Source organism: Amborella trichopoda, chromosome 4 (genome assembly GCF_054954075.1).
Source record: "Amborella trichopoda isolate Santa Cruz 75 chromosome 4, AtrichopodaSantaCruz75HAP2 v2.0, whole genome shotgun sequence".
Classification (NCBI taxonomy): Eukaryota; Viridiplantae; Streptophyta; class Magnoliopsida; order Amborellales; family Amborellaceae; genus Amborella; species Amborella trichopoda.
This window is the reverse complement of record NC_142339.1, coordinates 3,607,079-3,620,256: the sequence shown is the minus strand read 5'-3', so window position 1 is coordinate 3,620,256 and position 13,178 is coordinate 3,607,079. Positions and strand designations below refer to the sequence as shown.

General features: G+C 35.6%; 1 protein-coding gene across 2 annotated transcripts in view; it reads right to left on the bottom strand.

Annotated features, from left to right (window-relative positions):
* LOC18439340 (C18orf8) overlaps nucleotides 1-9,210 on the bottom strand; it is a 34,313-nt gene extending 25,103 nt beyond the window's left edge. The window contains exons 1-2 of one of the 2 annotated variants that reach the window (XM_088864383.1): nucleotides 9,174-9,210; nucleotides 8,654-8,749 (exon numbers count right to left, since the gene is read on the bottom strand). Coding sequence is in view for 1 of the 2 variants with exons in the window: in XM_011626979.3 (XP_011625281.1) it covers nucleotides 870-1,123; nucleotides 1,433-1,600 (422 nt within the window). In the remaining variant the exon portion in view is untranslated. Of the gene's footprint in view, nucleotides 1-869; nucleotides 1,124-1,432; nucleotides 1,615-8,653; nucleotides 8,750-9,173 lie in introns of those variants that run through there. The other variant, XM_011626979.3, reaches the window with a different exon arrangement.
* Between the last annotated feature and the right edge of the window lie 3,968 nt (nucleotides 9,211-13,178).

Below are 13,178 nucleotides of genomic sequence, written 5' to 3'. Positions count from 1 at the left end.
GGTTACAATGCCCAAGGTTGCCGAGGCAAAGGACTGAAAATTATAGGCCTTTTTTTTTTTGGGGTGAAAATTAGAGGCTATTTGTAAACTTCAATACATAGACTATTAAATATAAAAGATTCAAGCTTGGACTTGATTGGTGAGGAGTTGAGTACAACAATGTGTCCCAAGTCCAAATCATACCGCTGAAGTGCGTGTGATATGTGTGTGTGCATGTGCATGTGCGTGTATGTGTATGCTATGCACATATTTAGTATCATATATATGCATGTAATAATGAAGATGCAACATAATAAGACCTATAGGGTACAAAACCTGTTTAACCATCTCAAAAAGAATAAATACATCAGGATAAAAACTGTAATCGAGGAAAAATTCATCAAATAAAGGAATGAATAATGCTATTTAATCAAGTCAAAACTTCTCCAGATCTCACCTATAATTAAACAAAGAACAGGAGTTATATGCAAAAGGAATGCATTGTACACCCCCCTAAAGGTATGAAGTTAAATAATGCAGTTTATAAATAGAACAAAAACTATCAATAAGACACCAGTAAAAGGTAATTTTAAGCCAAGCACAAACAAGCAAACGAGAAGGCCTTCTTCTTTTTTTCTTTTGATAGACATTAGACAGTTCTTCTTTTAATCCTAAAAAAGAATGCCTTACAATTTAAAGTTTTCACAGCAAAGCAAACAATATAAAAGGAGTAGATCACCATAAATATTTACTTTGGATGGAATAAGGTAAGCATGCTAACGCATGGGTGAATGTACATCTATATGCAATGTATTTCAAAGTATCATCTCTAAACTATCCACCTGCCCAGGTTTCTTATGTTCTTTACAAGTAATAGCTAAGGTACCCACCTCGACTTTATAATCACAATGTCACAGGTTGGGCAGTCTGTCCAGAAGAATCCTAATATGTGATCTGATCTACATCTGTGATTAAATGTTGAACCTGTTCCTTGATTTCTGAACTCAATCTCGTTATTTGATCTTTGGATTGCAATAATATTCCCATCAAGGGAGTACCGGATGGACAAAACAGGTCCTTCACTGACAGAATCTGAAGATGGAGCATCGCAAGATGCGTAACGACTAACTTGCCATGAAAATACCTGCAAGCAAGATCAATTGGAACCATTGATCTCATTGCTTGGGAAACAAGACACTGGTAAAGCAAACCATAATCCAATAGACCATGTAAAACACAAAGATCAGTGGTTCATCATCATGCTTTAAATCATGGATGGTGATGGAGAGTGAGTGGGACCACCAAAATATGACATGAACCCAAGGATCTCAAGGTCCACATTGGTGATTACCCAATGAATTATGGTTTTCTTTGTAGCCCATTGAATAAAAATGTAATAACATATGTCCCATAAACATGTTTAGTGTTCATGTGTAGATAGATTACGTCTTACCTGATCAGTTGTTGGGGAGATGAGTAACTTATTCCCATCATCATAAAAAAAACCTCTAGCTCCAGGAATGCTGCATCTTAAAGGTGGGTATTGAATATAAACATGGGATAGAGCACCTGATCCACCCAGGCCAATCCTTGGCTGAGAACTTGATGGTTTTCCAAACATATTATGACCCTCCACATGAGACGAAACAAACAAATAAAACTACAAGTGTGGGCTCCAATTCCAAACGAACTACAAGAGCGAAGGAATTTGATAATCTTTAAATATTTCCTTTATATTGCAACCGACTTTAAACCTTATACTTGAGCTGCATAAAAGGAAGCAATAAAGATCATAACCGTGTTTACTTGAATAAAGTAATTAAGAAGTATAAGGCTAGCCATAACTCAAACATACCGTATTCTGCATGCAAGCCTTCAGTGCAAGAAACTCCTTTGCACACATATCACGCTCAATCTGAGGAACCTTTTCAGCAATGCATTGGCCATATGCTCTTGCCTACAACAACGATGTTCATTTAAAATCATATTCATGAGAAAATCCATGCAGAAAATCACTGGTTTGGTGAAAACCAATTTTTATCCATCAAATATTCAATTCCAGGTTCTTCCCACACCAACACACAAATCCACATGTATGTCAAATACAGATCTTTGCCTGTGCTTTAGCTTTTCCCCTTTTGTCAAATCACAAAAATGACCTTTTTATACTAATTATCACAGGTATGTATTCCGATATTTTTTACTTAATCATAGGTCGACAGTCTATTCATCTGGTGGAATGGGGATTGTAATTCTTTCTACTTCTCAAGGTGTAATGACAGAGGGAGAGAATCAAAAGGAAGGTATTGGAGAAGAGAATATATGTTATACATGGTGATCTCTCGAGCATATGAATGCTATCTGACACTTCGTTTATATGGAAAAAAAACAAAAAACAAAAAAAAGAAAAGAAAAAGGAAAGGCAAGTTGGCTAATACCAGTTATCTAGAGTTCATCGATACTTAAAGGAGGTTATCAGCTATGTCAGAATAAAAAAAAAAAGATAAAAGGTTTTCTTCTTACTTCCTCTTTCTTCAATGTCTCGGTAAGTTACCATAATCTTTAACTTAGCTACAAAGCCCAATTTTTATTTGAGCTTGCTGGGCAACAAGGCCTGCTTGATGTTTGGGGGACTTCTCACAGATTGTATGGACAGAGTTTTGTGATCCTTTTTAGGTCCCATTACGATCAAGGATTCTACTATAATTAAGGCTAGTGCTAGTGCCCATATCTTTGGACAGCTCTGACCAACACCTCGTTGCAGCTGACTTTCTCAATGTCATTCGACGGGCATCCAGAAAGTCCAATCCCCTGGAGCCCAATAACATCATGGACGAGGTAGTATTGTTAAGTGATTAAATTGGATGCTCCTATGCTAAACCTACAGAAAAGCTAATGATTCAACAGACTGGGTAGCCAAAGAAGGATTGGACATGTAGATTATTACCACCTGTACACTTACTGCACACATCTGTTGATTTTGTCCCCCTCCAACCCAACCATCCCCCCCATCTCCTTCTCCTTCTGAGGCATTTCTCTGTTTGTATGCACTTTAAGTGCAACTTAATGTATGCCTTTCATTAATACAAAGCTATTGATTAAAAAAAGAACATATTTAACTTGCCAACATACCAATTCAGCCAAACCCAATATATCAGTGTTTCCCGCAAATGTAATGGTTCAATTCCCAGCAAATTGAAATGGAAACCCATCAGATAAACTTTTCCCACATTTTCTTGGAAACAACTAAGTTTATCATTGGAGATGCCTCGATGTGGTGGGGGATCCCCAACGAGAGCTTTATGAAATGAAACCTAGAAGACAAAAACATACAACCTTTGGCAGGGTAACTGCAACCCAAACTAATCTCGCCAGTGACTACCCTCCATATGAAAATTGATCTCTTGAAAAAGATTTGATAAAAAACGGTCCAAACCCAAATTAGGATAAAAAACTATTGTAATAAACTCAAAAGCACACAGAACAACATTGATTCCCATCTATTGGGTTTCAATGAAATGGGGATATCTATGCCTCTCTCCCACCAAGCCACCCATAACTAGGGAATTCTTCCCAATAAAACATAAGATCATAAGAACGATCATAAGAACTCATCCACAAAGGCAAGATTCCATTCGACACTTTTCCATCATTGCATTGCACAATCTTTTATTCGGTCCCCCAAGAATAAATGAAGCCCCAATTATTTGCTTGGAATGCCTATTGTAATTCCGTTTTAATTTTAGTTTTCTTAAGTTATTAGGTAGTTGGATTACAAATATTTTAGTTAGAGTTTTTTCTTGGAGTTTTTTTTTCTATGCTTTCAAAAATATTACAAATATTCCGTTACAAATATTGCTTGGAGTTTTTTTTTTCTACGCTTTCAAAATTCTGAATACTGACAAATAGAACACAGAACTCTCTGTAGATACCCATGCAGGCCTATGGCTCAAAAGATGAGTTCTTGAGAAATGAAGTTGAGTTTTTCAATGGCGGTGGGAGGCCACCTTAAGATGAGAGAGAGACCTCTTAACTTTTTCTATAGCAAGAGTGATGCCACAAACCTATCCCATATTTAGAAGTCTCCCCAATATTTAGAGCGCCACTTCATATTTTGGTGGAGATATTCCTCAAAACTCTAATTTGTGGATTGAAGACACTCCCTACGTATTCTTTCCTATCTTGTGTGGCACAACACCATCAGAGTTCCCCAAAACCAAATTCGTAAACCATAGAAACCATTCTATAAACGAAGACAACCTCTCCAAACCCTTGGTATAATAGATTAAAAGTTACCCTAACCATATACCTACTCTCTGAAGCATCCAAACTTAAGTTTAAAACCTAGATTTCCTTTTCAACCATCATTACATCTTGCTGGACAGTTAATTTATGATTTTATACCAAATTATTCCTACCTAAGACCCTAAATCAAACTCTAATTGTTGACCTGATCATATCTAACCCTTCCCTATCACCATAACCTCAATCATATCCCTTCTGCATCTAGACCTTACATTTTGCAAATCCTATTTGAACTAGGAGACCTCGGTACCCTAAAACTCTGTTGTCCCAATTTCTTTAAGCCCACATCATATGTCACAATTGTGTAGGAGCCAGGCTGCTTGGTCCTACATCAGTTTTGGTATTATAGAAAGTTGTTGCTTGGGAGCTTACTTCGGGTTCAAGCATATCAAGCAAAATTGGTCGAACTTATGGCTCTCATCTCTCCAAAACACAAGGAGATGAGCTTATGTTGTAATTGGGAGACAAAATGAATGGCAGGCATTGATTCCTAACTACCTTAATTGGGAAGATAACCAGCATTCGACCATCAACAACCTATCTTCATGGAACTGGAAAAAACGCCGAGAATGGGGTTGCATAAAGAGCATATTCTTGTTTCTCCTCCTCTCCAACGTATGAGTGGACTAATTCAGTCCTATAGAGTCTACTAACTCAACTTCCAGTGTGACAAATACAATCAGTCCGAGAGATGGACATATTCAAGTATGCGGCAATAGGAGTGCTCTACACCCACACCAGCCACTTCACGACATAGAGAGCTCTTTAAATGTAGCTGAATCCTTAACCGGTCCAAGTAAAAAGCTCATATCACTTTCGAGGGACATGACACGAAAGGAAGAGGCCCTGTCAGTGACCACACTAAAATGGGAAGCAACCCCATAAAGTGCTTGAGAGCTGGGTCATATTGCCTTTCATTGTCCAATCAAGGCTTTAAACTTGGTGGATCATGCATGCAAGGACAAAGATAATCACATAAGAGATAATGAATCATTGGGCCCATGAAGCCCTTGTACTCCAACCTTAGTGTTTCTTCAGAAAGATGAGCCTGAGGATTACAAAAGGACTAACATCTTTTGACACAAGGCAAATATGAAGGAAAGATATACAACCTCATTATTTTTGGAGGAAGCCTAAACAAAATTGCCTCCTCAAGAGCCAGTTAACAAGTAAATAAAGAGACACCCACAACCACATAAGGTTGCCTTGGTAAATGATATCACTCATGTTAACACATGGTGTCTTAAAGCATTTTGGATGAACCATTCACACTCAAGATCAGGTTTGGTGCATTTTACTCCCATGACCATTAGCCATATCACATTAGGACAGCCATGGTTGTTGAATAACAAGGTCAAGCATGATGGCGAGGCCAATACCTACTATTTCAAGGTCAATAATAAAAGCATTATCATTGAACCTTTGAGAGGGACAGAGACTCCTTAGGAGACAAAGATAACCATGCTAGCCAATTCTTTGACTCTTAGATACTTTTTTGGAAGAAAGTCAAGACAACGTGGTATTTAAAGCGCTTGTTGAAACAGATGTCAAGCTTGACCAGCAGCAGGCCAAATATCCCTCAGGCTCAGAGGTCCAAAAGATTCTCTCAAACTTCTAAAATTTTGTCCTAGATGAGATCCCTAACGAGTTGCCACCCATGACATATTCAACATGCCATAGATCATGTTCTTGGAGCTACTCTTCTCAACCTGCGTGCACACCATATGATTCCTACAAAGGATGCAAGCTTTTGTTGGCACATTGAAGAGCTAATGGCCAAAGGGTTCATTCGTTGAGCACATGTAGATGTGTAGTACATGCCCTCCTCCAGCCCAATAAAGACAATATGTGACGTGAGCGCATAAACATTAATGATGGAAAACATAATCAAGTGGATGTGTTTGTCTTGATTCCTCAATCGACATACATTGATTTTTTGTCTTGAGTCCTCATAAGAGATAATATGTTTGTCAAATGAGGTACCATTCAAAGATTTGGATTTGACACCATCCAACCTTTTAGGAGCACTAAAGTAAATAATTGGAGAAGACAACGGATAAAATGACGGACCCATTCAAGCTCATTTCAAACTCGAGGACGAGTTTTCTCCAACCACGGGAAAATGATGCAAACCCCCTCCTGGTGGCACAATTCTCCACCGAATGTCCATTTGGGTGCTCCAAAGCTTAAATCGAAGATTTTTTCAAGATCTATAACGTTACCCCTCCGGATTTTTTATAATTTAAATGTTTCAAGCTACAAATCGTGGTTGAAACTTTGCTGGACAAATTAGCGCTGAATTTTATTTTGCATAGTGTGTTAGGTTTCCTCCTTTTCATTATTGAGTCCTAATTCCAATTGAGTTTTAATTTTAGTTTTCTTAATTTATTAGGTTCCAATCCTACTAGGATTAGAAACCTTTGAATCCTAATTCTAATTGAGTTTTAATTTTAGTTTTCTTAAGTTATTAGGTTCCAATCCTAATAGGATTAGAAACCTTTGAGTCAGATATTTTCCTGGTCCTTAGAAGTTTGTTTCCTATGCTTTCAAAAGTCCAAGCATGGGAAAAATAGAACTTGGAAGAAGTTTGTTTCCTATGCTTTCAAGAGTCCAAGCATGGGAAAAATAGAAATGGGAACCCTATAATTTCAATGCAGGACTATGGTTAAAATAATAATAATAATAATAATTCTTGAAAAATAAAATTTTAGATATCAATTGCGGAGAGAGGCGACCTTTAGATGAGAGAGAAAATTGTAGCTCGCTGGACTCTTAATTTACAGCAAGGTATTACTACCCTAAAACCCTTTAAAAACCAAATTATGGACCTGATCATATCTAAACCCTTCCCTAACTCCTTACATTAAATCCTACCCTATGTAGACCTTACATTTTCCAATCCTACTTGAACTAGGAGATGTCGATATCTCCACTGCTCCCTCATGTTCTTTTAAAGCTCATCCATGTCACACTTGCGTAGGAGCCATGCCCCTTGATCCTACATCAAACAGTCTCCTAGAAGGCTTAAGCTTTGGGAATTAAAAGAAACGGAGAAAGAGGTTTCCCTACTTAAGATCATCATGAGGAGCATCTCACTTTCTTTCATTCATTGTAATCTAAAGCCAGGATGTGTCATTGTGTTGTTCTCCACTAACGCAATACGTACTTCTCTGCTCTGAGTATGTAGCTTGTGATTTGTGGGAATTTATAAAGTGCATTTCTATAGTCTTCATGAGAGGCATCTTAAAGATTTCTTTCCTTCATAGTAGATTACATAAAGTCATGATGTGTTCTCCTATAATACTGCAGTTCATTCTTCTCTATTCTAATCTCAAAGCCTGCAAGTGATTCATTCTTATTAAGTGTTAATTAATGCATTTAGGTGAGGCAAAACTCTTGAGGGGCAGCGGCTTTTTCCCTGGTTAGCCCATTCCAGTCCAGGCCTCTTTGCTCTTCAAAAAAGCAAAATCTCAAATCCAATTAACTGGCCAAGGGAGCCAGATATCCAATCTTGGTGATCTATATAGGTTTCTCATGAGTTCCAAAACCAAGTGTCAATGTAATTTTAAACAATTAAGGCCCATAGCAATACCATATATATAGAAAGCACAATCAAATTGTAGACAGCCGATTCCGTTCATTCTCTATAATTTCATTTCTATTCCATTTAGTGAACATGTCACTGATCCCTTTTTCTTTTTGCTTTTTTGTTTTTGTTTTTGGAGGGAGGAAGGAAGGAAGGAAGGGAGGGAGGGAGGGACGGGAGGGGGGGGGGGGGGGGCGGGGGGGTGGGGGCGGCGCGGGACTAGTTATTGAACATGTTACTTATCAAAAAAATTTACACGAAATAAACTTGACTGTTTGCTTATGACAAAGAAAGAGAGTTTTTACCAACGCCACCAAGAAGAGTGCAACCACTGCAGCAAGAGAAATCCACATGCATGCTGTAATCTTTTAAAGTGTGATCCCACCATAGACCACAAGTCCACAACAATAATTACATACACTCTCTCTCTATATATATATATAGAGAGAGAGAAAGGATCCTATGAGACCCTCCATGTGTATAGGACCCAAAGGATCACCATTAAATTTGGTAGAGATCTTTAGAAAAGTTATCGAATGGGTGCGAGACTTGACTTTTTTTAGAGATCTGTGTTAAATTTAATAGTGATCCTTTAGGTCCTATACACAAGGTGTGAGGGTCTCGTAATATCATTACTCTTATATATATATATATATATATATATATATATATATATATATATATATATATATATTGGGCCAATTCAGCCGAAGCATTCAAACTTGGGACGCAATAATCACTAATAACTTAGAAGTAGCAAACAACAATTACTCTATCACTAACCTGGACTGAACAATTCACCAAAATTCTCTTAATTGGAGACGGAGCAGCTTCCCGGCCTTTCATCTAAATTACAATTGTATTTCAAGTATCAATCCACTGAAAAATAGAGAAACCGTGATCACAAATTAAAAAAAAAAAATCAAGCCTGCAATCCAAAAATAAACAATTGGCCAATTTTCACAAACATAGGTATATATATATATATATATATATATATATATATATATATATATATATATATATATATATATATAGAGAGAGAGAGAGAGAGAGAGAGAAAGAGAGGAGAGAGAGAGAGTTTCTGAAGCAGGAATCTACAGAACACAGAGCAATGGCCCTCACTAGTACAGAGCTTTAGGATTGTAGATCCTAACACTCAAAATAAAACTCAAATGAAATAAACCTAATCCCAAAATTTTCGTTTCTTAGAAAGTTTCAGACTTTTGCATCTCACTTATGAAAGATTTTTTACGACAAACGATCAACAATCCCTAGCGCTAGTTCAAGGAAAGAAACCTACCTCTTATCAGATCGCCTTCAATGGAAACCCTAAAAACTTTCAGAAGAAGAGAAGAAGGAATAATTTATAAATGAAAGAGCACTCTGCTTTCCATATTGACTGGTAAGCGTGGCTACCATTACTGGTGTGTCTTCAACAACCAGTCTCGTTTTAAATGGAGCAAATGAACAGACAAAGCCTTTATGGTGAGCGCATATACCATGCTCTCTCGGGAGTAGCTGTGAGATTCCTATCTTGGGCAGAAAACTAGCTTCAAAAAAATCATTTAATTTAAAATTTTGGAAACTTGCTCCCACGGGAGTATACTGTTAGTTTGCTCGTTTGGAAAGAAAACTAACTTAAAAAGAATTTATTGATTTAACTTTTTGAAACATATTTAAAATTTTGAATTTTGATTTAAATGTTACCTTTGAAAAATTGAACAGTTTCTATTCAATCTTAAATCAGTATTTACCATGTCGAAAACATTTATAGATGGCTGCAGTTTTTATAGAGCCTAGGCTCTAAACAATAAAATTAAAGCTTATCATCAAATAGTATCAAGAAATGTGGTTTCAATATTGAAAATCTTTTTAATAGGTTTAAAATATATTTTCGCCTTTATTTATAAAGTTTAAAGCTTCAAAAATAGTGTAGATCGAGATATTTATGAAAACTTGAAAATCATGAAAATTGACGATTAAAATACACTACTTTCAAGACTTGAAATCCATTTTTTTTTCATGTTCATGCATCTTGATATCGAGATGATCAATTTGAAGATATTTGGGCATCAAAACAATCTCTTTTAGTAAAAATTTTGAGGTAGGATCTAATTTGATTGTTTAGAGCCTCAGCTCTATATAAACTTTTCTCGATTGGGTTGTGTAGGGGGGAGTAAATGGTCAGTATACTCCCTTGGGAGCATAAAAGCTTTTGCTTGCCGTAGACGCTGGGCGTACGTATCCGCTTGGATCAAGGGACGAGAAGGGTTGCAAACAATGGTTTAAAAAGCGGATTGGTGACCCGGATCGGGCACTTCAAAAATCGATATTGATCGGTGAATCGGCGATCCGGATCGGAAATCAGCTGAATCGGTTGGATTAAAGCTTCAAAAAAATCCGAAAAATTTATTAAAATTCATTCTAAATGTTGTTTTTTAGGAATCCAATAAAAAATGAGGGTACTACATTATTAACTTTCATTTTTTTTATCAATTTGTGAATATTGAGATGTTCTTTCCCTGCATAAACTTATTTTAACTATTAAATTTGCATCACATAAAAGAAAAATCATAGAATTATCACGGATAAAATATATAATTATATATGGACTATTATAAAGAGTAGACTAATCAATAAAAGAATGGCCATTAAAATCTCGTTATGGCGAAAAACCGTAACCCGCTAAAAAAACCCAAACTATTACAGCCTAACTAACTATAATACAAAATTATTACAACATCACTAATTATAATATTATATACTGAAATTATAATTATTATTTTACATTTTATAATTATTAGCTTACATTTTATAATTATTTTATTGGACAAATAATAATAAATTAAAAATATTTTATAATATTATCTAATTTAAAATGTATTATTGACAACTGTAAGAAAAATAGTACATTACATGATTTATAATGTAAAAATTCATAAATAAAATAAAAGATTTGGTTATCAATGTAAAAATTAATAAAATGCATACAAATTTTGGAAATAACACTTCAATTTTTCAAAAATTTATTTTTTTAGGTTTTTATAATAAATTTAGTAAAAGAGATCGTTAGTAGAAAGATGGAGATTTCAAATAGAATAAACTTTTTATTTTTATTTTTTTTATACCTTTCATATTATTTACAAAAATAATTATACCATTATATACAACAAAAATTAACTGTTATATAAAAAATTAAATTTTTTATTTTTCATATTTTTATGTCTTTTATATTATTTACAAAAATATTTATATTTATACCAACCACTACATACATAACAAAAATATTTATATTTAACCAACCACTATATATACAACAAAAATGCAACACATGCTCAAGGGGATTCGAATACAACAAAAATATTTATATTTGTACCAACCACTATATACACAACAAAAATGCAACACATGCCCAAGGGGATTCGACCTTGGGACCTCAAGTAAAAAAATCAAAGATATAACCATCAAGCCATCTAACTACATGTGATTATAAATTACTGATTAATAGATTATATTTAAATTTCGTTTTCATTTAATGATGTTTGGGAATTATCCCACATCAAAAGATGGGTATTCAACTTTGGTATATAAATACCGATGCAATATGAATTATAAAATGTGTGTAAAAATATTAGGGCAACTTCACACGTGTGTTTGGATACACGTGTGCATGGGTGAGTGTGCGTGGGGCACGCTCGCACGTGCGCTTGACACACGTGTACATGCGTGAGTGTGCACATGTACACGCGTGAGTGTATGGGGGGGCACGATCGCACATGTGCTTGGACACACACGTGTGCACGTGTGAGTGTGCGTGGGGCACGCTCGCATGTGCGTGTCATGCGTTATGTGTGTGAACTAGGCTGAACCGGATAAAACCAGATGGGAACCGGCGGTTCCACTCTAGAACCGGGCGGTTCCCGGTTTTTTGTTGGAACGGGCACGAGCACACGTGTTTCCAAGTCGAACCGGGCGAGTCCGGTTTGACTCACCATTTTTTAAAACATTGGTTGGAAGTTTCAAGAACACTTTCTAGACTGCCTGCATATGTGGATGGAACGGTTTATAAAAATTTTCAAATTTTAAAAATAAAAATAGAAAAACCAAGCAAATCTTCGAGTTGGACCGAATCCTGATAAAACCAAGCAAATCTTCGAGTTGGACCGATTATAGTTCTCACAAGGAACTTGATTGGTAGGTCGAGTCCAAATAGGTGATTCCAAATATAGATCAACGAATTGTAAATCATAGGAATAAAAATAGAAAAACCAAGCAAATCTTCGAGTTGGACCGAATCCTGATAAAACCAAGCAAATCTTCGAGTAGGACCGAATCCTGATAAAACCAAGCAAATCTTCGAGTTGGACCGATCATAGTTCTCACAAGGCACTTGATTGGTAGGTCGAGTCCAAATTGGTGATTTCTAATCTAGATCAGCGAATTGTAAATCATAGGATGGAATCATAGATTTTTGTCCACATCACTCTCTCAAGCTTATCAACCATTTAGGAAAATTGATCAAAATATACTTGATTTATCAACCATTTAACCTTTTATCTCTTTTTATTGTTCCAATTCATGATCGCATCTATTTTGATGAGATTTTTTATTAAATGAGTAAAATTTTAAATAGTTCATCTTTTAGGTACATTTAATAAATTTTCTAAATTTTAAAATATTGATAGTATATATTTATTTTGGTACAAAAAACTCATAATTACTCTTGATGGTAGGATTTAAAATCAAGTAGTTTGAGTTCTATCATTGATCATACACAAAGTTTAAAATGTTTTTTTCAAATTTTGTGAGATACCCCAATTGAGGCATTGGGCCAACCTATGGGCTTTCTGGCTGAGGCCATTTTTAGCCACATTTGGGTACATTGTAAGGCCCTCAGGCTAGTCCTATAATATGTATTTTTTCTTTAATATATTAAATTATATTTTAGATACATAGCCCCAATCTAGCCTGGCACAAAATATTTTAGGGTAGACTCAGATTAAGACTCAAAACACTAGATTTCGCTAGAGCCAAATTATATTTTCAATCACAGGCCTCTCATTTATGATTTTAGCTCAATTCTAAGTTGCCTTGGCTCAAATCTCATATGTTGTTAGCCTTAATCTCAAATTATTAGATTTGACATCTGACTGCTAAAGATAATTGAAACTTCTTTGTGCCAAAAATTATGAACCTCAATTTTTTAACCATTAGGAAAATGACCACATGCGCTCCTCCCTATCAAAGGCCACTTAGCCCCTTTTTCATTACCAACCTGAGGAAAAGCTCATTGTCAATTTATATA